The sequence below is a fragment of the Stegostoma tigrinum genome, chromosome 15 (assembly GCF_030684315.1).
Source record: "Stegostoma tigrinum isolate sSteTig4 chromosome 15, sSteTig4.hap1, whole genome shotgun sequence".
In the NCBI taxonomy this organism is placed as follows: domain Eukaryota; kingdom Metazoa; phylum Chordata; class Chondrichthyes; order Orectolobiformes; family Stegostomatidae; genus Stegostoma; species Stegostoma tigrinum.
Window position 1 is genome coordinate 28,914,797 of NC_081368.1, and position 25,532 is coordinate 28,940,328.

The 25,532-nt window shown below is 39.9% G+C and overlaps 1 protein-coding gene across 9 annotated transcripts in view; it reads left to right on the forward strand.

Moving 5' to 3' along the window:
- The window catches only part of LOC125458672 (glutamate receptor 3-like), a 384,493-nt gene that overhangs the window by 257,813 nt on the left and 101,148 nt on the right, over positions 1-25,532 (forward strand). For all 9 annotated transcript variants that reach the window (XR_009446706.1, XR_009446707.1, XM_059651391.1 and 6 more), the window contains exon 11: positions 5,968-6,338. Coding sequence is in view for 7 of the 9 variants with exons in the window: in XM_059651391.1 (XP_059507374.1) it covers positions 5,968-6,338 (371 nt within the window). In the remaining 2 variants the exon portion in view is untranslated. The remainder of the gene's footprint in view (positions 1-5,967; positions 6,339-25,532) is intronic.

Sequence of the window (25,532 nt, forward strand, 5' to 3'; positions counted from 1 at the left end):
ATCAAGACTGTGTCACAGAACCCACGTTCAAAGCACTGTTGAGGATCCCCTGAATTGAGGCTCAATTTTCCAGACAATGTACGTAACAATATATGATAAAAATGCTGAAGCTGAGATTTGCTGTCTTGACTGATCAAGCAATGACAAGAGCTATTATATAATGTCCTGTTCAGCAGTGTAACTGATACACTGACACAGAAAGAGAAAGCTTTTCTAAAAGGCACTCCCATGGTCTTAACAGAAAAGGAGGAGGTTAAAGGCAAGGAATTAGAACTGGGTGAAGAGGATCCACAACAAGAAAGTACTAACCATTGGTGACAGACCTTTGGCCCAGATGTTGCAGCCTCCAGATCATTGGAAACTGGTCGTAACCCAGGATACATGTCAAAGCTTCTGGATGTCATAAGCACTGACTCCGTCACACAAGAAGATTGAACTGCTAATGGACAAAACCCCGGCACTATAGAATCTTCAGTTACGCTTGGCGATTTGTTAGAGTTGGAGACGTTGAATAGTTCCAACTTACTTAACCAAAAAATTACCCAGGAACTGTTACACTGATTAAACTCTCGTCTAACATCAGAATACTATACAACTGACCCTCCAATAACTCATACTTACCCTATCCCAAAGCTGTCCTTGACTTTTGATGCCCCATCCCCCAACCAATTCCCCATTGGTCCCCTTATTGGCCTTTGACTTGAAATGAGTGGCCCTTCACCAGAACCCACAGTGAATCTTGGCTTCCCCCTGAATTCCCCGAATTTGTCAGATGCTACTGTGCCCCCTCCTGAACCCCCTCCCTTAACACATTGAGACTATCTTCTAACCTGACAATTCCTATTAACCTGAATACCCTCCCCACTTGCCAATCTGCCCCTCTGCCACCCGAGTCACCAACAAACCTGCCCCCCTACTCAACTACTGCCCTGCCCAATACTATCCTTCCATCCTTACCAGCCTGCCAGTCTACCCACCTATCATCCTGTCACTTTATGCACCTACCATACATCTATCCTAATACATTTCCACCCAACCCAATTACCACCCTACCATCTCTCCCCGTCTACCATGTTGCTATCCTAACACCCTCCCACCCCCCCACATGCCAACAAACCACCTCAACCACCTCCTCCTTATCCACTTGTCTCACTCCCCTTCTTCCTACTCCACTTACTCACCCGGTGTACCCACTTACACACTTACATGCAGATTCACTCCTACTCACTAACACATGAAAAATTCCATGACACCTAAATAGGCGCTTTGCAAAATATGGAAGCTAGCAGTGTGAAAAGAGGGCCTGGCCCTTGCACAGATTCTCAGTGCTGCCGTCTCCAAAAATTCCTGTGCTGAAGGTGTTTTGCAGCCCTCTCCATTGGAAGAGTTACCAGAAAGATGGGGGGAATGGTAAATTCTCTCCCTGGTCACCTTGTGACCGAAGGCTTCTGATACTGACCAGAAGATTCCTGCCGTATGGCTGTAATCTGTAAATATGGTCATGCATGAATGTCTTCCTTAAAAAATTGACCCATTTACAATCTGCTCTGGCTAATCACCCATTGGCTCAATTACCATTCCTGCCTGTACCCTTACATGCTTGCCAATAAATAAATAATATATTTCAAAGAAAATGCAAGAAGTTTAGATTCCTTGTGACACCTGACATTTTGAGGTTTTGGTTTTGGCTTCAATGATGTTTTCCCTTAGTGAGGGTATATGCCAGTCCTGCTTGTGCTTTGTTTAAATGAGAGGAGCCTGTGTGATGGCTTCTTGCTGCTCTTCAGTATATTCTCTTGACACAGCAGTGGTGCTGAACCTGTTTGTGCTGGATAATGTGTTGGCCTGACTGAGCCAGCACATAAACTGCTACTTCATGAGTACTTTGATTGGCTGTAGGGCTAGATATGGAAAACCTTGAGAGGCCATTACCCATCTGCCTTCTTCTGCCATGCCATAGCTGTCAAGATCTCTTGTGAATAGCCAGGGATCCCTGTGGAAGCAGAATCTGTTCATCACCCGCAAGTGACAAACCAGCCATCAAGATAAACTCAAGTTAATCGACCAGCCATGCCATGTCCTCCAGTGAATTGGATCCTATATTCTTAATAGCTGCAGTAACAGCATTCATCAACTTCAGAACTCTGTTCTTGGGAAACATTCTACAAAAGGTTGCAGAGATGTTTCTTGCAGCATGGACTGTATGTTTTGCATGCCCACTCTTATGAAAGCGTAGGTGTCAAAGCCACATATCTGTGCAGTGCCTGAGATATAATAGCAGGAATTTGGGATATTACGTGAAAAAAATCCATTGAAGCATTTTTGGCTCAGTGATTTTCTTGCTGATACTTCAAGTTACTTGCACTTAAGACTTTGAAGTCACAGGGCTCGACAGATGTGCAAATGATATGCAATTAGTTTGTGATTTTTTTTGACAGAGGATAAGGCAAATTGGTATAGCGTTGGAAGTCTTTTTGTCTGCTAGGCAAAGGATTCAAGATAAATCATAACAGAAGTGAAAGTTTAAATGTGCAGGAAGTGAGGTTGTGCCAGTGTTTTCCAGACTTTAATGTTAGTGCAATCATGCTTATGGCGAGCAGAGATTTAATTGGAGTTGTCAATCAGTAAGGCAGCTTACCTTGACAGTTTTATTCCATTAAAAAGATTTCTTCCTTATTCAAAATCTATGAATAGAAAAGCCAACATCGACAAGGAATCTCTTCGTGCAAGAATCAGGAATGAAGTGGTCAGGACTGTTGGTTCACAGGCCTGAAAATGCTTGATCCTCATCAACATAAAACTGTCAGTCATGTGAACCAGGCAAATCTCTCAAAACAACTCTGACTGGTGACCTGGGAAAATTGCCCAGACTCCAATGCTGAAAGAGAAGGTTAAATGAGTGGCAGGCATGAGCTAACAGTTGATCACCATGTTTTTCTGAAGCCAGGATAGGCTGTTCTTTCTGGATCCACATGAATGTGCAAGGAAAACCATTTTACTTGCTTTGCTGTTTAGGGTCACTGCGGACCGAGAGAAACTGAGCAGAATGGAGCACGCCTGAGTTTATAGCAGGTTTAGCAGAAGGGTTCAAAGAAGTCATTAAGGTTATTTGACATATTTGGTGGGCTTTATGTATAACTTAGGTTATTATTCCAGATACTTTGAAATTGCTTTCAGGGAGACCAGGCCATCGAGTCATACAGCATGGGAACAAACCCTTCGGTTCAACCAGCCCATGCCAAACATAATCCCAAACTAAGCCAGTCCCACCTGCATGCTCCTAGCCCATATCACTGCAAACATTTCCTATTCATATATCCATCCAAATGTCTTTTAAACCGAGTAATTGTACCCGCATCCACCACTTCATCAGGAAGTTCATTTTACACGTCAACCACCCTCTGTGTAAAAAATTTGTCTCGTGACTTTTATAAATCTCTCTCCTCTCACCTTAAAAATGTAGCCTCTCGTCTTGAAATTCCCCATCTGAGGAAAAGACATCTACCGTCAACTCTATACCTTTCATTATTTTCTAAACTTCTATTAAGTCACCTCTCAAACGCTTGCGGTCTAGTGAAAAAAGTTCCAGCCTATCCAGCCTTTCTTCATAACTCAAACCTTCCATACCTGGCATAATCCTAATAAACCTCTTCTGTACCCCCTCCAGCTTGCTAAGTATCCTTCCTATAACTGGGCAATCAGAAGAGGCCTCATCAATGTCCTGTACAAGTTCAACGTAATGTCCCAACTCCTATACTCAAAGGACTGAGCAATGAAGGCAAATGTGCCACCCGCCTTTTTGACCATCCTGTCTATATGTGACACTAACTTTAAAGGATTATGTACCTGCACCCCCAGGTCCCTCTGTTCTACAACATTACCCAAGCCCTATCATTAATTGCATAAGCCCTATCTTGTTTGTTGAACCAAAGTGCCATACCTCGCATCTGTTCAGATTGAACTCCATCTCCCATTTTTCAGCCCATTGACCATTTGGTCAAGATTCCTTTGTAATCTTTTTGTAATCACCAATTTTGGTGTCATCTGCAAACTTACTAACCATGCCTTCTATATTCTCACCCAAATCATTTGTATAAATGACAAACAAAAGAGGACCCAGAACTGATCCCTGGGGAACACCACTGGTCACAGGCCTCCAGTCCGAAAAGCGACCCTCCACCACTGCTTTCTGTCTCCTGCCATTAAGCCAATTATGTATCCACTTGTCAAGCTCACCCTGAATTCCATGCGACCTAACTTTACTAATTAGTTTACATGCGGAACCTTATCAAAGCCTTTATTAAAATCCAAATAAACAACATCTACTGCTCTGTCATCATCACATTTTTTGCTAACTTCCTCAAAAAATTCAATCAAGCTGTGCAATTTTCCTCACACAAAACCACACGAACTATCCCTAATCAATTTTTACCTCTCTAAATGTCCATAATTTTCTTTATAATCACCTCCAACAATTTACCTTCAACCGAAGCCAGACTCAAGACCTGAGGTTCCCTGGCTTCTCCTTACAACCTTTCTTAAACAAAGGCACATTAGCCACCCTAAGCTTTGCTCAGAAATGTTCACCAAGTTAATTTCCATTTAATTGTATTACAAAATGTACACTGCCTGCTTGGAATTGAAGGAGTGTTCACATCAGCATCAAACAAGGCCACCCTTCTCTGTGTCATAAGTTCCAACAAAAAAATTCAAACTCTCTTTCTCAAAGAGGGAAATTCTGCCCTCAAAACTTGTCAATGTACCATCTTGAAAGCACTGTAAATCACAGCCTTGTTTCCAAAGAATAATAATACTTTATGTGCAACTACTGTCTCCTTTTCCAGAAGATTGCAACTGTTGCATTCCATGGAAAATGGGTAGGAAGCACGTGATAATGGTTATTTAAATTAGCTGCTCTTACTAAATCTAATATCTAAACTAATACTCCTCACGAACAATAAATGCTGTGCGCAAGTCAATTCCAGACCATTCGTCTTAACATAATGGAATTCGCCCTATTATGTTTCTTCCTAATAGCATTGAATCCCTAGTCATAGCTTATGTTTGTACACAAGGTCATTCTACATCCCCACCGCATCCTGACCATCCAATAAAAGCATCTTTCCTCCCTATTCATTGCTAACTTTCTCAAGCAAGAGTGAGAGTCATCAGGATTCTCCATCTCCTGCACATATAGTTGGTGTATTCTTTGATCAGTATATCATGTGATACACTTGATTGATGTATGAAATCTCTCCCCACAAGACAGTGTAACTGAAGTAAAACAGCCCAACATAGCTCAATACCTAGGAATATCTCTGTCATTTCTGGTTTTGGTACTCACTACCTTATCTAGAAGTCAAGAATGTGTGTTGAATACTTCTTATATCCATAGCAAAGATAATGATCTTAAATTTAACTTTCACTATCATGAACCTAAGTTCACTGGTATTTGTGTTGTAATTTATAATTCAGATTTATATTTACTACCTTGCAAAAATATAAAAACACCTGTGAGTTCTTAGTCTATTTTCTTTCCGTCAGAAGGATAATTCATATTAAGTTAAAGATGAAAGTTAAAGATGAAATTCTACCCACTGTTGACTTGGCTGCTGGAGTGTTCAGTTTAAATGTTACTTTCAACAATCATGTGTCATTGCCACGTTGGTTAATGTAATACTAATGACTTTAATTCAATGAGCAGAACTGATTGAAAATAAGAAATTTTTTAAAATGTCATACTTTTCCATTGAGAATAAATCTGAGGCACATACATATCTGATTGCATGGTTGCACTGCATCATGGTAGCTATGTGCCAAAATGGAGGAAACTCAATCCAAAAATCCATTGCAATACTTAATATGATCACTAAGATAATAGAATCAGAATGTTACTGTGTTTTCTGTAAAGTTAATGTAATGTCTTTGTGATTGTTTTATACTAATTAGCATTTTCCCCATTTCCAGAGAGCTGACATTGCTGTTGCACCACTCACTATAACTTTGGTCCGAGAAGAAGTTATTGACTTTTCCAAACCTTTCATGAGTCTTGGTATTTCAATAATGATAAAGAAGCCCCAAAAGTCCAAGCCAGGAGTGTTCTCTTTCCTGGATCCTTTGGCCTATGAGATTTGGATGTGCATAGTCTTCGCCTACATTGGAGTCAGCGTAGTGCTTTTCCTGGTCAGCAGATTCAGTCCTTATGAATGGCATATGGAAGAAAATGAAGAAGGACGTGACCCCCAAAATACTGAGCCACCTAATGAGTTTGGGATATTTAATAGTCTCTGGTTTTCTCTGGGTGCCTTTATGCAGCAAGGATGCGATATTTCACCAAGGTTTGTCATTATCACATTACCTTTGTGCATTTTATGGTCAAAAACTGATGCCATGGTGCATATACGTTACTTTTATTCCATCTTTATTTTCAATTTTCTTCCCCAACGAACATTATTTTAATATCCACATCAGCACGGTAAGATCCACCCGTCCAACCATCATTCCGCCACACTGCTGAAATGCCTGAGTGGCTTATTCTCAGTGTCATTCACACAGCTATCTGAATAACTTATATACACCATGCCGAGACCGTAAAATGCATAAGGTTTGTCTGTCTCCAGCACCCTTGGAGGGCTACCGTGTTTTTGCTGCATATCGCATTTTACGGTCGACAGTTCGGTGTATATAACAGAATAATGCTACATTTTGTAAGCACCTCCATTTTGAATGGAAATCTTGAAAAAAACGATGCAGCAGCACCATTAAGGAGCACCTCCAAGCCGGTCTTGGTTTCTTTTGAGTTTACATTAATTAACTCATTTTTTTTCTAGCTTGCTTCCATCTTTCAACTAGCTGTCCCATTTTCTTCATTTCATTTACAGGTTGCAGTATCCCATATTGTAGACCTTCATTGACAGTGTTTTAAGGAAACCACTCCTATAAATTCTGACTATATTTGGAAATCCTGTATTTATTTCAAGATAATGGCAAGATTTAAGAAATTCAATGTGTTCTTCATCTGTCTATAAATCAATGGCCAAATAATTTCTCCTTGGTTCAGCCATCACTTGTTTTAGACAATTAAAAAACATTTCAGGTTAAACTAATAATAGCTAAGTGGTCAGTACTTCAGAATTGTGCAGCTGAAAAGACAAATAAACTAAGCTAAGTAAGTATCATCAAGAATAATATTCCAAAAGGTCACCTTGTTGAGTTTCCAATATCATTGTTTTTCTAACAAGAATGCAAGTTAATGAAACAAAGTCCATTACCAAAGAAAGTTAGGAAGCAAAAGGTGAATCAACAGAATCTATTGATTCGTTAATGCAAATTTTGGAGTTTGACTGCCTATAGATTCCACATAAAAGGGTAAGACTGAGAGGAATGTCAGGAGTTCCACAATATCAAGATTCTGGCAAAAAGATTTTAGCATACAGTATTACTCATGCATAGATATGAAAATTAGATTGTTTGTGTGACTGTTTTACACTGCAATTATATACTTTTCATTTATGTTATTTCACTTGAGAAAAAGAATTAAGTCATCCCTAATTACTTAAAATGATCTCAAATTGGAATGTTACAATTGCCACTATTAATATTTCATTGATTGAACCAAACAGATCCTGAGTATTAGTTGTATTTGTTCATTTCTTAATAAGATGAGAAAACATGGAAAAGAAAAGTCAATGGACCAAATCTACCATTGGACTCAAGAAAACCTGATCTGAAAACCTCAGTGGCTCATAAACTGTACACTCAATTCATGCCTTGCTTTACATGCCATAAATGTAATTTCACCGGGCTGGGTTAACAGTTGGTTTGCACGCAAGTTAGAAGGCCAGCCTCAGTTGTCCAACTCTGTATTCTAGCTGCCAACAATACTTAATGGCCCCTAAACCTCACCTCCACCAATAAACTCATCCCCATGCTACATGTTCCTATTTCAGATCACCCAAGGCACCACTTTGCCATTGTGTATATCCACAATAGCCACTAACCTGGCCTGTGTTGCAAGCAGTCTCAGATCCCATTCAATATTAATGGAAACATTATGTATTCCATGGAAAAATGATAAACCTCACACCAACTAATAAAAGCTTATGTTTGATTGGTACTGAGAAAAATGTAATGTCAAATAAAAAAGTTCTTTTAATATTTTAATCATATTATTCATAGTCATTCATACTAAATTAGAGATGAAAGCTAAAGATGAAATTCTTCTCACAATATATGAATCATAGTCATCAGGTCATTGTCAACTGATGAAAGGGATCAGGCAGTCAGCATTCTTTCAAATGAAGATTTTTCTTCAAGACTATGTGTATTTCAAGGGCCAAAGCCATAAAAATCACAGTAGGAATTATGGAAGCACAATATGACAGAGCATTTTGTAACATTTTCCTTTGCACTGTAGTGCTTCCCACATTGTTGAAGAACTCATAATGTATTTGCAAATGTGCAATGTTGGACAATGTAAGAGTTGAGTAGCCTTTTAAAACACAGATCCCTCTGATAAATCATGACATTAAAAGTGCATCTACATTTAATTACACCATCTAATAGTGACAGTTGAACTGTGAAAAACACTTTACGCTGATTTTTCAGAATGTTTCATACTTCTTAAAAGGCATTCCAATTTCTTCACAAACTGTAAAACAGTGCCAAAGAATCAATATAGTGTGGAAGCAGGCCATTTGGCCCATCAAGTCCACACCAAATTTCTGGGTAGCATCCCACCCAGACTTATTCCCCTACCCTATCCCTGCAATTCTCATGGTTAACCCACTTAACTCGCACATCACTAGACACTTTACATGGCCAATCCACCCAAGCTGCACATCTTTAGACTATGAGACCAAACCCATGTGAAAACTCCACACAGACAGTCACCCAAGGGCTGGAATCGAACCCAGGCCCCTGGCACCGTGAGGCAGCAATGCTAACCACTGAGCCACCATGCCATGTGTGTTTAATGGGCTTCAGATCCAGAAAAAAAAACAGTGCACAGAGGAACTCTGATTTTCATCATCAATTTAAAATGAGGAACCTGACCTCGGGCTGCTGTAGATGTATATTTTGCACAGTAGTTATTCTTAAATCATCAAAATGCTTGAGAAAAGTGGTATTGACACAGAAATATTGTGAAAAATCAAAACATCCTCCAAAGCAAACTAAGTGTAAACTGTCTCTGTACCCAGATGCAAGTGGCCTACTTGGTCTCATCAGGCCATTTTCTTCCATAGCCCAGAGAGGGTAGAGTTTTGTTGATGAATTTTATAACAGTGGTCATTTGATTTGGCAGAAGGTTGGCAAGTGAGAATCCCATCACCTACCCACCTGAACCTAATTAAGTCAGGGCTGCGAAGGTTCATGGACAGTTCTTCCTGATCCAGTGTCAACTGAGGCCCTTAAGTGATAATTAACTCCTATTTAAGAACTTCACTGCACTAACACTGCTATTCATCTAATGGGAAAGCCAAAAAGGCTCCTAGAGTTTGTTATAGCCATCAATGGGGTGCCTCGTTCAAAGGCACCCATGTGTGACAAAGAAGGAGGCAACATGTACCCTTGAGCCCTTCCTTCAACCCCACCTATAGTACCAATGTTACTCACTTGTAGCCTGGATCCCTCAACGGATGTAAACCTTGGGTGGGTGCATTTGCAGAAGCTACCGAAAGGGAATGGGGCAATATTTATATTCATGCTCCATGAGGTCCATGTACCTGGAGATGTCCCATCAGTGTCCAGTTAGATGCCTGACTGGGACTTGATTTGGTGAGCCTATCCCACATGAAACAATACAGGGTGCTCCTTGAATGTCCAGCTTCCATTAAATACCATTCATAGTTTATGTTAGCATAATGATGAAGTTCTCTTGAAAGTTGCCTAGAACCCCTAAAGGTAATTCCCAGAAACTTGTGTATTGCTTTAGGTATGTTCAGTTATATTCCACCAGTGCTATAGTTACACGTCATGTGGCACAGCAAGTCTTATCTTGCATAGAACATATCCTGCCTCAGCTCTGCGTTATACTTTTTTGAAAATTTGAAAGGAAAATGTCAACAAAGGTGCCCCTATTACTTTCTCATAGATGTAAATTCATGCAAAGTTGGAAATGAGTTCTTGTTGATGAATTTAAGGCACTCAACAAATACCAACATGGCCGCCAGCAATCCACCTATCCAATTCCATCTACAAATCCCATGTATTTTGTCTTGGCCATTATTGAAGATGTTTTATCATTTTGTACATTGGTCCTCTTTATATGAGTAATAAGTATTTTTAAGAAGTGAAATCGAGGAGCATGTGGCATGTATATAACCATCTTAGTACATTTCTTTATAGCTTTCCAGAGTGCATTTTTTAACGTATAGGTTTGGAACCATGGTCCAATGGAAATAATCCGAGTAAACATTATATTTGTGAGGATTCAGAGATGAACTAAAGCTTTTAAGCAGAGCGAAGCCTTTAAGGTTGGAGAAGGTCATACTCCAGATATCCTGATGGCCAAACTATGGCTACAGCAGTGAAGATGAGAGATGCACATCACAAAGTTGCAAAAATCCCAAGACAGCTGACTCTGAGGGAATTGCCCATAAAAATGAAAATTTTGATATTTAATGTTTTTATATCTAGAATTTTCCAAAAAGGCCTTGTAAAGTTGAAGAATTCACAGTATTCCAACCCACTTAAGCATAATAGTTATTAAGTTATTAGAGTAGAGATTAAGCTGACCTCTTGATTCACCACTGACCAACCCTGCAACTATGTCACCCAACCTTTGACTCCCCTGGATTCACCATACCCCAGCCTTGCCCCTCAAACTACCACTGTACACCCAGCAAACCAACCCAACATCCAAAACCAAGTTTTGAGAAGATTTGTAGCTCAGGTTGAGGTTCTGGATGTGAGTTTGCTCGCTGAGCTCGAAGGTTAGTTTTCAGACGTTTCGTCACCATTCTAGGTAACATCATCAGTGAGCCTCCGATGAAGCGCTGGTGTTATGTCCTGCTTTCTATTTATCTGTTTATCGGAGGCTCACTGATGATGTTACCTAGAATGGTGAAGAAACGTATGAAAACTAACCTTCCAGCTCAGCGAGCAAACTCACATCCAGATCCAAAACCGAACCCAGACCCAATCCCTCCGGACGTGCCAAATCTGCCTTCAAACCCAACACAAACCCACCCTCTCCTAATCCAGCCAGGCCTGGCAGCTCCACCTGACTTTACTTGATTTCACCACCTCCTTCACCCAGAATACACAATAGGTGCAAGAGTTGGCCATTTGGCCCTTCGAACCAGCACCACCATTCATTATGATCATGGCTGATCATCCACAATTCCTGCCTTATCCCCATAACCCTTGATTCCACTATCTTTAAGAGCTCTATCTAAGAGCTCAACCTGCTGCTCCCCCATACCCACATGAGATGTGACCTGGCTCATCACCAGCCTCCCTGGGACCTAACTGGACCCCGCAGAACAATCAACAACCCCCAAAGCTGACTCAAGCAGCCCACCATGCTGACAGCCTTCTCTGACTTCACCCCTTCGAACAGAAGTCAATTTCCCTGCCCATTAGCTGCAAACCCAACCCAATGCTCTTCCTGGCCAAACACTCCAACCTCCTTTAAGCACACCCACCTACCTGGCACCCTCACCCACCTGCCCCTCATTCATCTCCCATGGCCCTTCCTCCATACCATTCCCACCTTACTTACATTGCAGATATCCCCTTTTATGCTGGATATTGACATTTAAGAACAGGATTGAAATCAACCCTAAAGAAATTTTTTTGAGTCTTTTCATGTCTTATGCAGTCACCTATTTCACTGTTTAACAATAGGAACAATGATCTTCCTTTATGCTAAGCAACTGTCTCTGTATCTCCCACTAAAGATGGTATGGACCCTTGTAATGTGTTCCAAACTGGTAGCTTCACACTTTCCAACCATTTGTTACATTCTAAAATAATCCTAAATAATAATACTATGTCAGATTGAGAACCATCAAAGCGGTGAAAGTGGATAGTCTCCAGGCATATTGTGAAAGGAAATATGAAGATTATTACAATTCAGTAAAATGTGTTTTTATGGCTTTCATCTATTTTTAATAACATTTTAGAGCTTTTAAATAGTATACTTAGGTTAGCATTGGTTGCCACTGTAATCTCATTCACTTAAGGCACTTCTGAGATAAAGGTCAGTGGCACATTTATAGAGTAGTGAAAGCCATCTCAGATTGGCATTTACGACCAATTGTTGAGACACAAGAGGAAGCATGCCTTAAGCCATTATTGTTGTCCTTCTATTTTTGATCCTGTTATTGACTGCAAAGAGATAAATTTTAAACAATATCATACCTTTTTAATTTAAATCTTTCCCCATGATGGATTAATTAAGTCTTTCATCACGGATATAAAATTATGTGGCAATATGCAAGGAATGAGTGTTAAAAGATAGTTTATTTCTTTAGCAGCTGCAAATCCAATAAGACTAGTTAAAGCATCCTTATTTACAGAGTTTAAGATGATAAGTCCACCACATAATCTGTAGATGGGATACTTCTTGCTAATGTACAGTATTGTTTGTGTCTCTCCACGAGTGTGTAAGGTATTTGTGCTGAGACTCAGCAATGGTGTTTGGCTGCACAGGGGCCCTGGTTTGTCTGAAACCTGTATTGTGGAGACCACTCACACCACAGTAGGTCAAAGCCTATCACTTGACAGATGGATTTGTCACAAGGGAGTTGTTTCACATTCTTTAATCCAAAGGAAGCATGTTTATAGATTTTGTTCAGGGAAGCTAAAAGATCCTGACATTGAAGATGGCCACTTTATATATATATATATGTTTTCACATTTTCAATTCAAAAAACATTTCAATTTCTGTAATACATTTAACAAATTTTCTGTATTTGTGGTTGACTTGAAATGAATCTATGTAAGCCTACAAAAAGGGATACTGCGATTTAATTATTTTTGTCTCTTTTCTGTCTGTTAGGGTTTGCCTTCCTTCTCTGGTCCTAATGTATTTGCATATTTTCACATATTACTAACCGAAAATCACCAGCCCTCTCAACAACTTAACCTGACAATGGAATGCATCCTTTGATTCAAAAAGATTGAATTAAAACCATCTCAAAATTTAATTCTGACTGCTCAAATAAAAACCTAAAACCCCATCTGAAATGTTTCATACTAATAATGCTTGTTCCACAGAGGTTAAGCTGTCACAGAGTATAGTGTTATGCGTGAGGCATTGGGGTTTTGAAAATTTAAATGTTTTCTCGATACAGCTGATATCCCAAACCATTACATGTGCCAATAACATCTTTAGAACTCACTCATTTGAGTCAATCAGCTGTGGACTATTCTATTTTAAAGAGACTGTATACACATTCTTGGCCTTTGAGTGCAAAGGCTTTCATTCGAACTCACTCAATCCAAACTACAACGGGCATTTTTTTAATGAACCAGTCTTCTCAAAGAGTTTTATTTTAACTGAGCAAATTGATTTTGAAGACTCCAGAGTAATTTGTTGGGGACATATCAAACGAAAGGTGCTACATATTTTTGCAAAGTGAGTATTATCATATTTTGAAAATATTTGTATGAGTAAAAATGATTTAGATATAACTATTCAGACATTGATCTTACAGTGAACTTCATGTGATATCTTCCACAGTCCTTCTTTCCCATTGTACATAAGACTTCATCTGAAACAACACATACCTCCGTTTATTCCATCATTTATATGTTTTGTTTTATTTGTAATGATTTCAATCATATTTTAAATCCCAAGTTTGTTAGTTTGAAGCAAGTGGATCAATAGAATGCACAAAAATACAACCGCTTTTTCTGATTACTTTACAAAACAACTGTAAGTTTTATTTTACATACAGGATGTTTCACGTAACTGTTATCAACTGTGTTTTAAGGGATTGTTACACATCTGAGTTATAACTATGACATAACTTGTTTTTGTATTTTGAAGATATTAGTAATTGTTGTACATTAACCATTTGAGTCAGCTGATTATCTTTGACTAATTAACATTCTTCTCTGGTTCCAAGTTGCTGATGTTTCATGGAAAATTATTTATACACCACTGTGATAAGTGTTACAGAGATAGCAGGAACTCCCAATGCTGGAGAATCTGAGATAACAAGGTGTATAGCTGGATGAATACAGCAGGCCAGGCAGGATCAGAAGAGCAGGAAAGCTGACGCCCCGAAATGTCAGCTTTCCTGCTCCTCTGATGCTGCTTGGCCTTCTGTGTTCATCCAGCTCTATGTATGATAAGTGTGCTTTGATTGAATTCAACAGATATTGGTACAATGTGCTTTATAATCAGATCAACATCTATTAAGCATTTGTTATTTCAGATGCATTGCTTTTATTTGATTTGCCAAATGTTTCATTAATTTTCCTACTTGTTCAACAACACGTGCTATAAGATAAACCTTTGTTGGAGTGACGTTGGCTTTCAGACAGTATCTACACTGAACAATGATGGAAAGACATGATCAGAAATGCTTGTGGAAGAATTTGAATTGACCAACCTTATGTGTCTTACTCTCAGAAAACCAAAAATTTTTTTGACCTAGTTTTAGTTTAAGAATGTTTTCAATGACCGGCTAGTACAAAAATTGGCAATGGTCATGGTCTTGAATGAAAGATGATGCCTCTCCCTCCCATCAGCAAGTCTAATGTGTATTATCTCAACTATGGCAGCAGCTCAATATAATGCATGAAGCAACAGCTGCACAGGATATAACAGAATAACTATAAACACAATTATTCTTATGGACCAGTGAAAGCCACACATCATATTACAATAATATGCATTGTGTCAGTCAGATAGCAACAAAATCAGTGAAATGATATGTGTGATGCCATCAGTGTTTTGCATTTGCTCGTGTGAACATTGCTTTTTGCTATGCAATTGATGGTTCAGTGCCAATATATGTTATGAATGAGGAAATGTTTCTTGAGATCCATCATCTTGCCCTATGCTGTGCCTATAGATTTTCAGAAAATTGTACATCTCCTTAAGGGTCTTAATTAACTGAATGTAGTCTATCAAAGCTTAACTGACGAAAGTATGCACCCATAAAACAACACAAGCTCTTCAGATAACAAAGAGCTCTGGAAAATAAAGCAGGATTTTAGATACCACTTGGGTTCCAGCTGTTTTGGTGACAAATCTTAGATCATCTCTCCTGCCCAGCACATTGCCCCGCGACAATTTAATTTTCAGTATCTTAAGTGATCAGGTGAGAGCTCTACGCCCTTGGAGGAATCCAGCCTCCAACAGCTGTTGAACAATCAAATGGTGGGGAGGCTGCTCTCTGTTTGCAGAGCCCTAGGAGCAGTGGCAAACCAGAATTCTCCATTTACTATTAGCCCATTATACATTGGAAGGGCACTAGGATGCAAAGACTTTGATCCAATTGTATCTCTATTTTTCCTTTATCATGAACTAAAATAAAGGAGCATAGACAACTATCATCCATAGCTAATCAAAAGATATAGGCTAATGAATCAGGTTAATTCTTCATATGTAAGATACCTTCTTAGGAACCAGATAAGTATCTCATATAATGTCAGAATACAAAGGGTCAGAAGGCAGGGGACAGATGTGTCATTTATTATATGGCTGATATTGTGAAAGTGGTAAGCTTCAGTAAAGATCAGGAGAGAACTAGAGACTGAGTGGCTAACTCTATATTGCCCATTCTACATTATTATTCAAGGTCAAATTACTCATGTAACATTGTAAAGGCCATTGATAAAAATTTATATGACTGCAAGTTGGTGATCATTATTAATTATGCCTGATACTCAAGAGAACGTTGTGTCTGCCAATACAGTGCAGATAACCCAGCTAGACAGTTTTGCACATAAAACCATAAGATGCAATAGTAGAAATAGGCTGTTCAGCCCATTGAGTCTGCCCTGCCATTCATTGAGATAATGGCTGATCCTCAACTCCACATTCCTGATACCTTTCACCATGTCCCTGCAGAGAGACACAAATAGGTTTTTCCAGAATGCCAAACAAATATTACTTCATGGCCAGGGCACAAATCTCAGTGCAAATTTGCAAGGGTGAATATTCCTGGTTCCTCACTGCTAAACAGATACAGGATGGCGCAAAATAGGGTGCTGACCGTAAAGTTTACCCATTACATTGAAGTTAGGTGTTTCAGGCCATCATTATGATATCTCCAGGTCTCCTAGCAGGCTCTTACACTGAGCAAATGATGTGATGAAAGGAGCTGACAAGGCCTCTGTCTGTGATCTTGCTCACTTCTCATAGGCCATTAATAACCATTGGAGAACAGACAGAAGGCCTCCAGTCAAAAATATGATTGGATCCTGAAAATAGATAGGCCTGTTAACCTATCAGCCTTCTTCTGGGTCCAGCCTGACTTCCCTAAACTTTGGATCTGAGGACGCCCCAGACAAAAAGCTATCTATCAATTGCTTGGAACAGCCTAGAAATAAATACCTCTTGTATGTGTCTACAGGAAAGCGAGGCAGGATTAACCCTTCCTGACCATTACTATAGCAGCCTTTTGTAGCCACACAACTATTTTTCAGGAGAACCTAGAAACTCAGAGCACCATAAAGTGGGGCAGAGGCTAACAGATGCAACCTTGCACAGTGTGTTTTCCAGAGCAAGGGTGAGGAAAGCCAGCCATACAACATTCAGTGAAGAGGTTCTTATCATCTGCAAGATGGATCTTAGATTCATGAACACTTGAACACTTTTACCTCTTTCCATGAGATGGCTCAGATGATGTGGTATGCATCATTGGGGACTGGTTAGCAAAACTTGAGTAACCTGCCAGGAGCTCCCTTTAGTTCTGGAAGGACACATGGATAACTGCTCGGAATTCCTTTAACAACAAGCACTTTGTGCAGTTTATATCAGACATGGAAGCGCACAAACAGGCTGTCAAGGCACCACCACTTTTTCGGGGTAATCCTCTTCAACTGAAGAAGGAAAATATGTCAAAGATATATCTAGGACTTAGTTTTCCTGCCAATTAGTAACCATTTGCATTTCTTGTAGGAGCAGGCAAGGTGCATAAAGTTACTGCATTATAAATCAGGAACACAACGCCTTAAAAAATTGATCTCTGGCGCAAACTGCCTGTGGGAGTTTTAATTACTGTAAGATTAGTGCTCTGCAAGGGGCTCCACAGGATTCCTTATGCAAGATCATCATGCTAGATATGTCCCAGACCTGCCTTGTTCACAATATGTATATTTTTATGGGCAACCAGTGACTGGCTTATTGCAGCTTCTCTGTCCTTAAGTTTAAAACTGTAGGTCTCCTGTCTCTAGAATCATAGCACCCAAAGATCATAAGAACATAGGAACTAGGAGCAGGAGCAGGCTGTTCGGACCTTTGAGCCCGGTCTACCATTCAGTAAGATCGTGGCTGATCTTATTGTGGACTCAGATCCACTTACCTGCGTTCTCACTGTATCCCTTAATTCCTTTGTTGTTCAAAAAAGATCTACCTTAGCTTTAAAAACGTTTATTGAAGTAGCGTCAACTACTTCACTGAGAAAGGACTTCCATAGATTAACAACCCCCTGGGTGAAGAAATTCCTTCTCAATTCAGACCTAAATCTGCTCCCTCTAATCTTGAAGCTATGCCCTCTTGTTCTAGCTTCACCTGCCAGTGGGAACATCCTGTCTACTTCTATCTTATCTATTCCCTTCATAATTTTATAGGCTCCTATAAGATCTCCCCTCAATCTTCTGAATTCCAATGAATATAATCCCAATCCACTCAGTCTCTCCTCAAAAGCCACCCCCATCAACTCCAAAATCAACCGAGTGAACCTCGTCTGCACCCCCTCCAGTGCCAGTACATCCTTTCTCAAGTAAGGAGACCAAAACTGCACACAGTACTCCAGGTGTGGCCTCAACAGCACCTTGTACAGCTGCAGCATAACCTCTCTGCTTTTAAACTCAATCCCTTTAGCAATGAAGGACAAAATTCCATTTGCCTTCCTAACTACTTATTGTACCTGCAGACCAACCTTCTATGATTCCTGCACAAGGACACCCAGGCCCCTCTGCATAGCAGCATGCTGCAACGTTTTACCATTCAAGTGATACTCCTTTTTACTGGATGTGAGTTTGCTCGCTGAGCTGGAAGGTTAGTTTTCAGACGTTTCGTCACCATTCTAGGTAACATCATCAGTGAGCCTCTGATGAAGCGCTGGTGTTATGTCCCGCTTTCTATTTATCTGGTTAGGTTTCCTTGGGTTGGTGATGTCATTTCCTGCGTTGGTGATGTCATTTCCTGTTCTTTTTCTCAGGGGATGGTAGATTGGCTCCAAATCAATGTGCTTGTTGATGGAGTTCCGGTTGGAATGCCATGCTTCTAGGAATTCTTGTGCGTGTCTCTGTTTGGCTTGTCCTAGGATGGATGTGTTGTCACAATCAAAGTGGTGTCCTTCCTCATCTGTATGTAAGGATACGAGTGATAGTGGGTCATGTCGTTTTGCTATTCTCCTTTTTACTATTACTCCTACCAAAATGTATGACTTCACATTTATTTGTGTTGCATTCTATCTGCCAGACCTTTGCCCACTCACTCATTGTATCTATTGTCCTCTGCAAAGTTTTACAGTCCTCTGCACACTTTGCTCTGCCACTCACCTTAGTGTCATCTGCAACCGTTGTCACCCTACATGTGGTCCCCAACTCCAAATCATCTCTATAAATTGTAAATAATTGCGGTCCCAACACAGATCCCTGACGCGTGCCAATAGTCACTGATTGCATGCCAGAATAGCACTAATTTATCCCCACTGTTTATTTGTTTCTGTTAGTCAACCAATCCTCTACCCATGCTAATACTTTACCCCTAATGCCATGCATCTTTGTCTTATGCAGCAGCCTCTTGTGCGGCACCTTGTCAAAGACCTTTTGGAAATCTAGGTACACCACATCCACTGGGCCCCCATTGTCCACCTTGCTCGCAATGTCTTCATAGAATTCCAAAAGATTTGTCAAGCATGGCCTGCCCTTCATGAACCCATGCTGTGTCTGCCCAACTGGACAATTTCTATCAAGATGCCTTGCTATTTCTTCCTTAATAGTAGACTCAAGCATCTTCCCCACTACTGAGGTCTATAATTCCCCACCTTTTGTCTACCTCCCTTTTTATACAGTGGCCTCACATTTGCTGTTTTCCAACCTGATGGGACTTCCCCAGAGTCCCGCAAATTTTGGAAAATTACCACCAGTGCACCTGCTATTTCTCCCGCCATCTCTTTTAGTATAAAAGATCGTAAAACCACTGAAAGAAGCCATTTAGACATTAGTGCGTACAGCTCAGTGAGTTGCCAAGCCATCCATCAAAATGAGCTACCTGTCTGCCCACAATTTATCCATTTCTTGAAATTGCATTATAGTCATTTTTCTGAAGTACAGTTGTTTATTTGTTTCCTGTTGCAAATCAGCTGAAAGAATCTTTTAATATCCTCATTAGGGATGAATTTCTGTTGGGTGTTCTCCCAATCAATGCCCCTAACTTGAAGGAACTCATAACAAATCCCTGACCAACATCTATTTGAAACCCTATGATTGAACTAATTTTGATTGTGAGTGGCCTGCTGTTTGGTAGTTTGTATATTTGCTTTTGACTGTCCAAAATGCTGAATTCATAGCCTTTTGACATGAGGAGTCCGTTGATTTCCTAACAGGGAAGAGTCATCCTTGGATGTTCAACACGTGCTCTCAACTGATTAGACCAAGTGGAAATTTTGAGAGCATTTCAAGCATCCATCCACCTCTTAGCTGAAAGACATGTCGAACTTGGAAAGACTGTGAAAATAATGTAAAACAATATCAAATACAGATAATAATGTGAACATTACGATTAGTAGGGTGATGAAATTACACAAGCTAAAAACAAGTAAACAAATATGTTCACCTACAAGGCATTAGGTTGTAGTATAAGTTATCAAGGAAAGACATTGGAAGAGGTGTCATAAATTGTTTCAAGACGCAAGTGAATGCTTTTTGGGAAAAGTTGTAGATAAAAAAAATTGAGCAGTGAAAAGGGCTTTTTTGGGACATATTAATCTTTTCTTGTTCTTAATTTTTTGAAAATCTTGAATTCATTATTCTGAAAATAATCAGGAAAAAGTAAGTTTGTTTCATTTTTATGAAGTTTACGTATTACCATGATGCTGTATTGCATATTGTATTACACATAGCTCAAGGATTGGTGTTGGAGAAACAGGTTCGAACTCATGGGACATTGATACCAGTACAGAGGGAAGGAGGGAGTTTTTCTGATGGGACATTGACACCAGCACAGGGGGAAGGAGGGAGCTTTTCCGATGGGACATTGACACTAGTACACCAGGAAGGAGGGAGTTTTTTCAATGGGACGGGCAGTAGTTGAATCATGCTGGGACCAGAATCCTGGCAAACCCAGATAAGGAGACAACTTTGAAAAGCAGGGTGCAGTCAATGCAGGACTGAGGGTGTTCTACACAGATGCACGTAGTATACAAAACAAGGTAAGTAAACTTGTGGTGCAGAATAAAATTGGCAGTTATGATGTTGTGGATATCGCAGAGACTTGATTGCAATGGAATCAGGGCTGGGAACTAATTATCCAAGGATATGTGTCCTATCGAAAGGACTGGCAGATGGGCAGAGGGGTCAGGATTGCTAGTTTGTAAGAAATGAAATGAAACAAAATTAGTATCTGGAATTGATACAGACTCAGAAAACATAGAATCTGCGAGTACAGTTGATGAACTACAAAAGAAAGAAGACCTTGATGGGAGATATGTACAGTCCTTCTGGTAGTGGTCTGGATGTGGGGAAGAAACTAAATCTGGAGATCGAAAAGGCATGGATACAATAACCATGGGGGATTTCAACATGCAGGTAGACTGGGAAAATTGGGTTGGTAGCAGAACTCAGATAAGGAATTCATGGAATGTCTATGTGGTTTTATTTGGTGCAGCTTGTGGCAGAACCCACCAGGGAACAGGCAGTCTGGATTTGGTGGTGTGTAATGAAACACACTTGATTAGGGAGCTTAAGGTAAAGGAACCCCTAGGGTGCAGTGACGATAAATTATCTCTGAATAATAACCCCTCTAAAGCTAATAAAGATACATACAGAAGCTCTGAGAATTCACTCTGTTCTGGCATCCACATAAAACTGAAAGTTAAAAAAATGTATCAGAGATAATGGGAACTGCAGATGCTAGAGACTCCAAGATAACAAAATGTGAGGCTGGATGAACACAGCAGGCCAAGCAGCATCTCAGGAGCACAAAAGCTGACGTTTCGGGCCTAGACCCTTCATCAGAGAGGGGGATGGGGGGAGGGAACTGGAATATTCCAGTTCCCTCCCCCCATCCCCCTCTCTGATGAAGGGTCTAGGCCCGAAACGTCAGCTTTTGTGCTCCTGAGATGCTGCTTGGCCTGCTGTGTTCATCCAGCCTCACATTTTGTTATCTTTAAGTTAAAAAAAGTTATGGTTTTTTGATATTCAAAGTCTCGGATGCAAAAAGTAAGCCAAAGCAGGGATGTTTTATGATAGATGTTTGTTCTTTTCTGAACTATACTGTTCACATTAATACATAGAATGATGATTAATATTATTATCAATTTTGTATAATATGTAATTTTATGTAAGACTAGCAGCAAACAGACTTTGTGTAAATCAAGCATTTTAAGATTAACTATAATGTAAGAAGATAGATGGAAGATTATTTCCTTGGGTATTTATCTTTCACCGAAGCACAGATCAATACATCAAGAAAAGAATCAAAGGTGCTTCCATGGGATATAGAATAAGAAAAACAGTTTATTAACCATATATTTTATGTTTTTTTTTAATAAACTAACTCATTATCATTTCATCACATGCTTGCATTGAAAATTTTTCTCAAGGTATGCATTTACTTTATTTTTATCTATTCACTCATCACTCACAATTTTATGCAATTGTTCCATCATTTTTTAAATGCAAGATTAGCTCATTGAATTGAAAAAAGTAGTGTCATCAAAGCGTTACTATTTCTCAATAGTGTCTACATTCTTCCCATTTGTAGATTATCTGAATACCATAATATATTCAGTTAGCTAGTTCAATGAGGTAATACTTCTCATTAAGAGTCCATTATTGTTAAGGGACAGCAAAGGTTCACTTCATGACAAAATACATCTTGTGAAAATTGAGCTTTCATTGTTTTGCTTGTCGGTATGTTGACTTCCTAAATATAGCTAAAATGTGTGATGATGTATTTCAAACATCGCCAGCCTTATCTGAGATTCAAATGTCGTTTAGAAACAAACACTACTATTCAATCATAGCTGTATGAGCCACAGAATCATCTGGAATTTGTTTCCGATGAACATGGATGAGCATAATAATATAGTAGCTATAATACTGAACTACTAAACCAGAGACTTGGAATGAAGATCTGGCAACGATGAACTAGGGAATTTGAATGTAGCTCATTAAATAAATCTGGAATTAAAAGTTAGTGCTGCTAATGGTGGACATGAGATTATGCATTGTAGTTAAAAATCCATCTCTAAGACTGTTAGGTGACACCAGATCAGCAACAATGAGTGTATCTCTTAACTTCCTTTTAAATGTTCTAGCCAGCCCCTCAGTTATGGCAGATAATCCTTTACCTAATCAGAATAAAGTCAGACTTATCACTTGACATCAATGAGTGCACTCCCTTGACAGCTGGGAGCATAAGCAAATGTAAGCAGATCTTCCCCACAAGCTAGTCAAGGAGAAGTATGAGATTATCATACTCCTAGAATCAGCCCTTTCAGCCAAATTCCCATTGCATTCCCTGAAATCACCATCAAGAGCTGGTAGGGTCACAGTGGTATGCTGCGAGGACGGATTAACTATGGGATTCATCAGTATTCACTCAGAACCCAATAAATTGTCATGGCATTAGACCTAACATAGGTGAGAAAGCCACTTTGTTGCAGCTGGTGAGTCAAGCCCCCTCCTTGTTGAGCACCACTTGTGGAAGAAGGACTTTACATGGCAAGAACACAGAATGATCTCTGGGTAGAGGTCTACAACATTCATCACCAAAGATGGCGAGTTAATACCGCAACTGACTGAACTGCTGAAGATCCTGAAGAGCAAAGCTGGATAGATTTTTGCAGGTGTGAGAGATTCAATACAGGAGAAGAAGCTACTTGACCTCGTCATCACCAACATACTCAAAGCAATGGGTATCAGCGGAACAAAACCACAATCTGTAACTTTGTGGTCCTGCATATTCCTCATTTCACTATTATCAAGACAGGAGATTAGACCTTGTTCAGTGAGGAGCGTAGACAAGCATACCTGAAATAGCACCAGCCACGGCTAAGGAGGAGTAACCAGCCTGGTGAAGCTACTACAAAGGATGACAGCTGTGTTAAATAGCAAAGCAACTCATGGTCCAGGCTTTTGGATTACTGGTGCAATAATATTACTACTGTAGACATTGAAGTGATCCTAAAAACAACGGATTAGATCAAAGCTGTAGTCACGCTTCATTTTGTAAATGATGGTGGGCAATTAAACATGTAAAGGGAGGAGGAGGCTGCAAAAGCGTCCCTATCCTCAACAATTGCAAATACAAGCTCTCAAGTACAGAAGAAAAATGGAAGAATTTGCAACATTGTACTGCATGTTCATTTCAACTTCTCAGCAACCAGCCTGCATCAACTACATAGTTGTTTGGCTGGATGCAAGGTAAAGGAATTGATATTGTGAGTGGCTATTACCACGAAATGCTTGCCTGTGAAGCTTAAAACCAACCTGCATAAAAGGTCAGTTCCTTGTGACTGAAACCAGTGACACTGACACAAGGACATATGTGCAAACACATAAATTAGGAATAGGAGTCAACTATTTGACTCCTTGAGCCTTCTCTGTCATTGAGTATGATCATGGCTGATTGGATTACTATACATACCCTTGATTATCTTTCATTGCTTATCAAGAATCTGTCTACGTCTGCCTTAAAAATATTCAAGAACACTGCTTTCTTCACCTATTGTGGAAGAATTCCAAAGTCTCAAAATATTCTGAGTTTTTTTTATGTAAAAGGTGACTCCTTATTTTGAAGCAGTGATCCCTTGTTCCAGTTTTTCTCACAGGAAGAAGCATCCTGATCCGGGAAATATTGATGGATGGAAGAACATGAAAAAGAATGGGATCAAAGTTTCCAGATGATGCAATAGAGACGGTGGAGGGAGAGTTGGAAAGGTTGAAAGACATCTTGTATCTGCAGGAAACCTTCTAGATATACACTCGCCTATTATTGGTGTGAGAGGTTAGCATATGGTACAAGCCTAGAGAACCCAAATACAGCACTGCAGGAAACTCAAAAATCTCACAAATGGACATGATCAGCAAATGAGGCTTCCAGTATAATTTCCTACCAGTAGCACAAGTAGACTTTCACTGTTCAATTTACTATTGCACCATCATTTGTACTAAAAATGTCACCGACCAGTTATTTTATCTGAGATTTGTATACTCCTCATATTACTCAAACCTGTTGCATGTCTTACAGCTTGCACACAATGCCAGTTGGCTAATATCATCCAAACAAATTTCACGACATCGACTGGTGTCAATTTTATATGACTTGTATTTTTTATTCTGTTCAGGTGGTGAGCACTATTTAGAGATTCACTTGGTCATGTATGTAGGAGCAGATGATTCTATGGTTGTTGGATTACAGGTGCATAATATGTCTCTGTAAATAAAAGCTGGTTGGTGTATGAAGATCAAGCTCCCAATCCATCTTTTGCTGCCTGGTTATATGGATTTTGTAGCAACTGACACACTTCCCTCTTCTCTCATGCAAAAAGAAGTGTGCACAACCAAAGGCGGCAGGAGTGGGCAGGGGCCAGAATATGTGCACATGCATATTCTAACCCCCATGGAAGAGATAGCCTTTATGAGGATATCATTTGGTGAGAGAGAGGCCATGGACAGAGATGGGGCTGAATCCATCAAGGCAATGGTATCCTAATGGTTATTCCTGCCTAAGTTCCCATTTATCGCTTACCCTATCTTCACCTAATCTATAAGCTGCAAGTTGTGTAACCATGCATCTCGTGCCTAACCACCCCTCCCAAACCCTAGCTTGCTAACCTGCTACTGCAGATGCTGGAAGTCAGAGTTAATAAAATGTGGAGCTGGGGGAGCACAGCAGGTCAAACAGCATCAGAGGAGAAGGAATGTTGATGTTTTGGGTCAGGACGTTCATTTTTTTTTCCTGTACCCTTTCAGATACTCAAGAGGTACAGGGCACAGAGGAACAGCATGAAGACAGCCATGATAAAAATGCATCATCACTCAATTTCACGCTTGCAGTCATCAGCTCAGATATTGACAATTGAAACAGTTCACCAAGGCTCCTTAGACATCACCTTTGAAATCCACAATCTCTGCCACCCAGGACAAAGCCAGCAGATACATAGGAACAC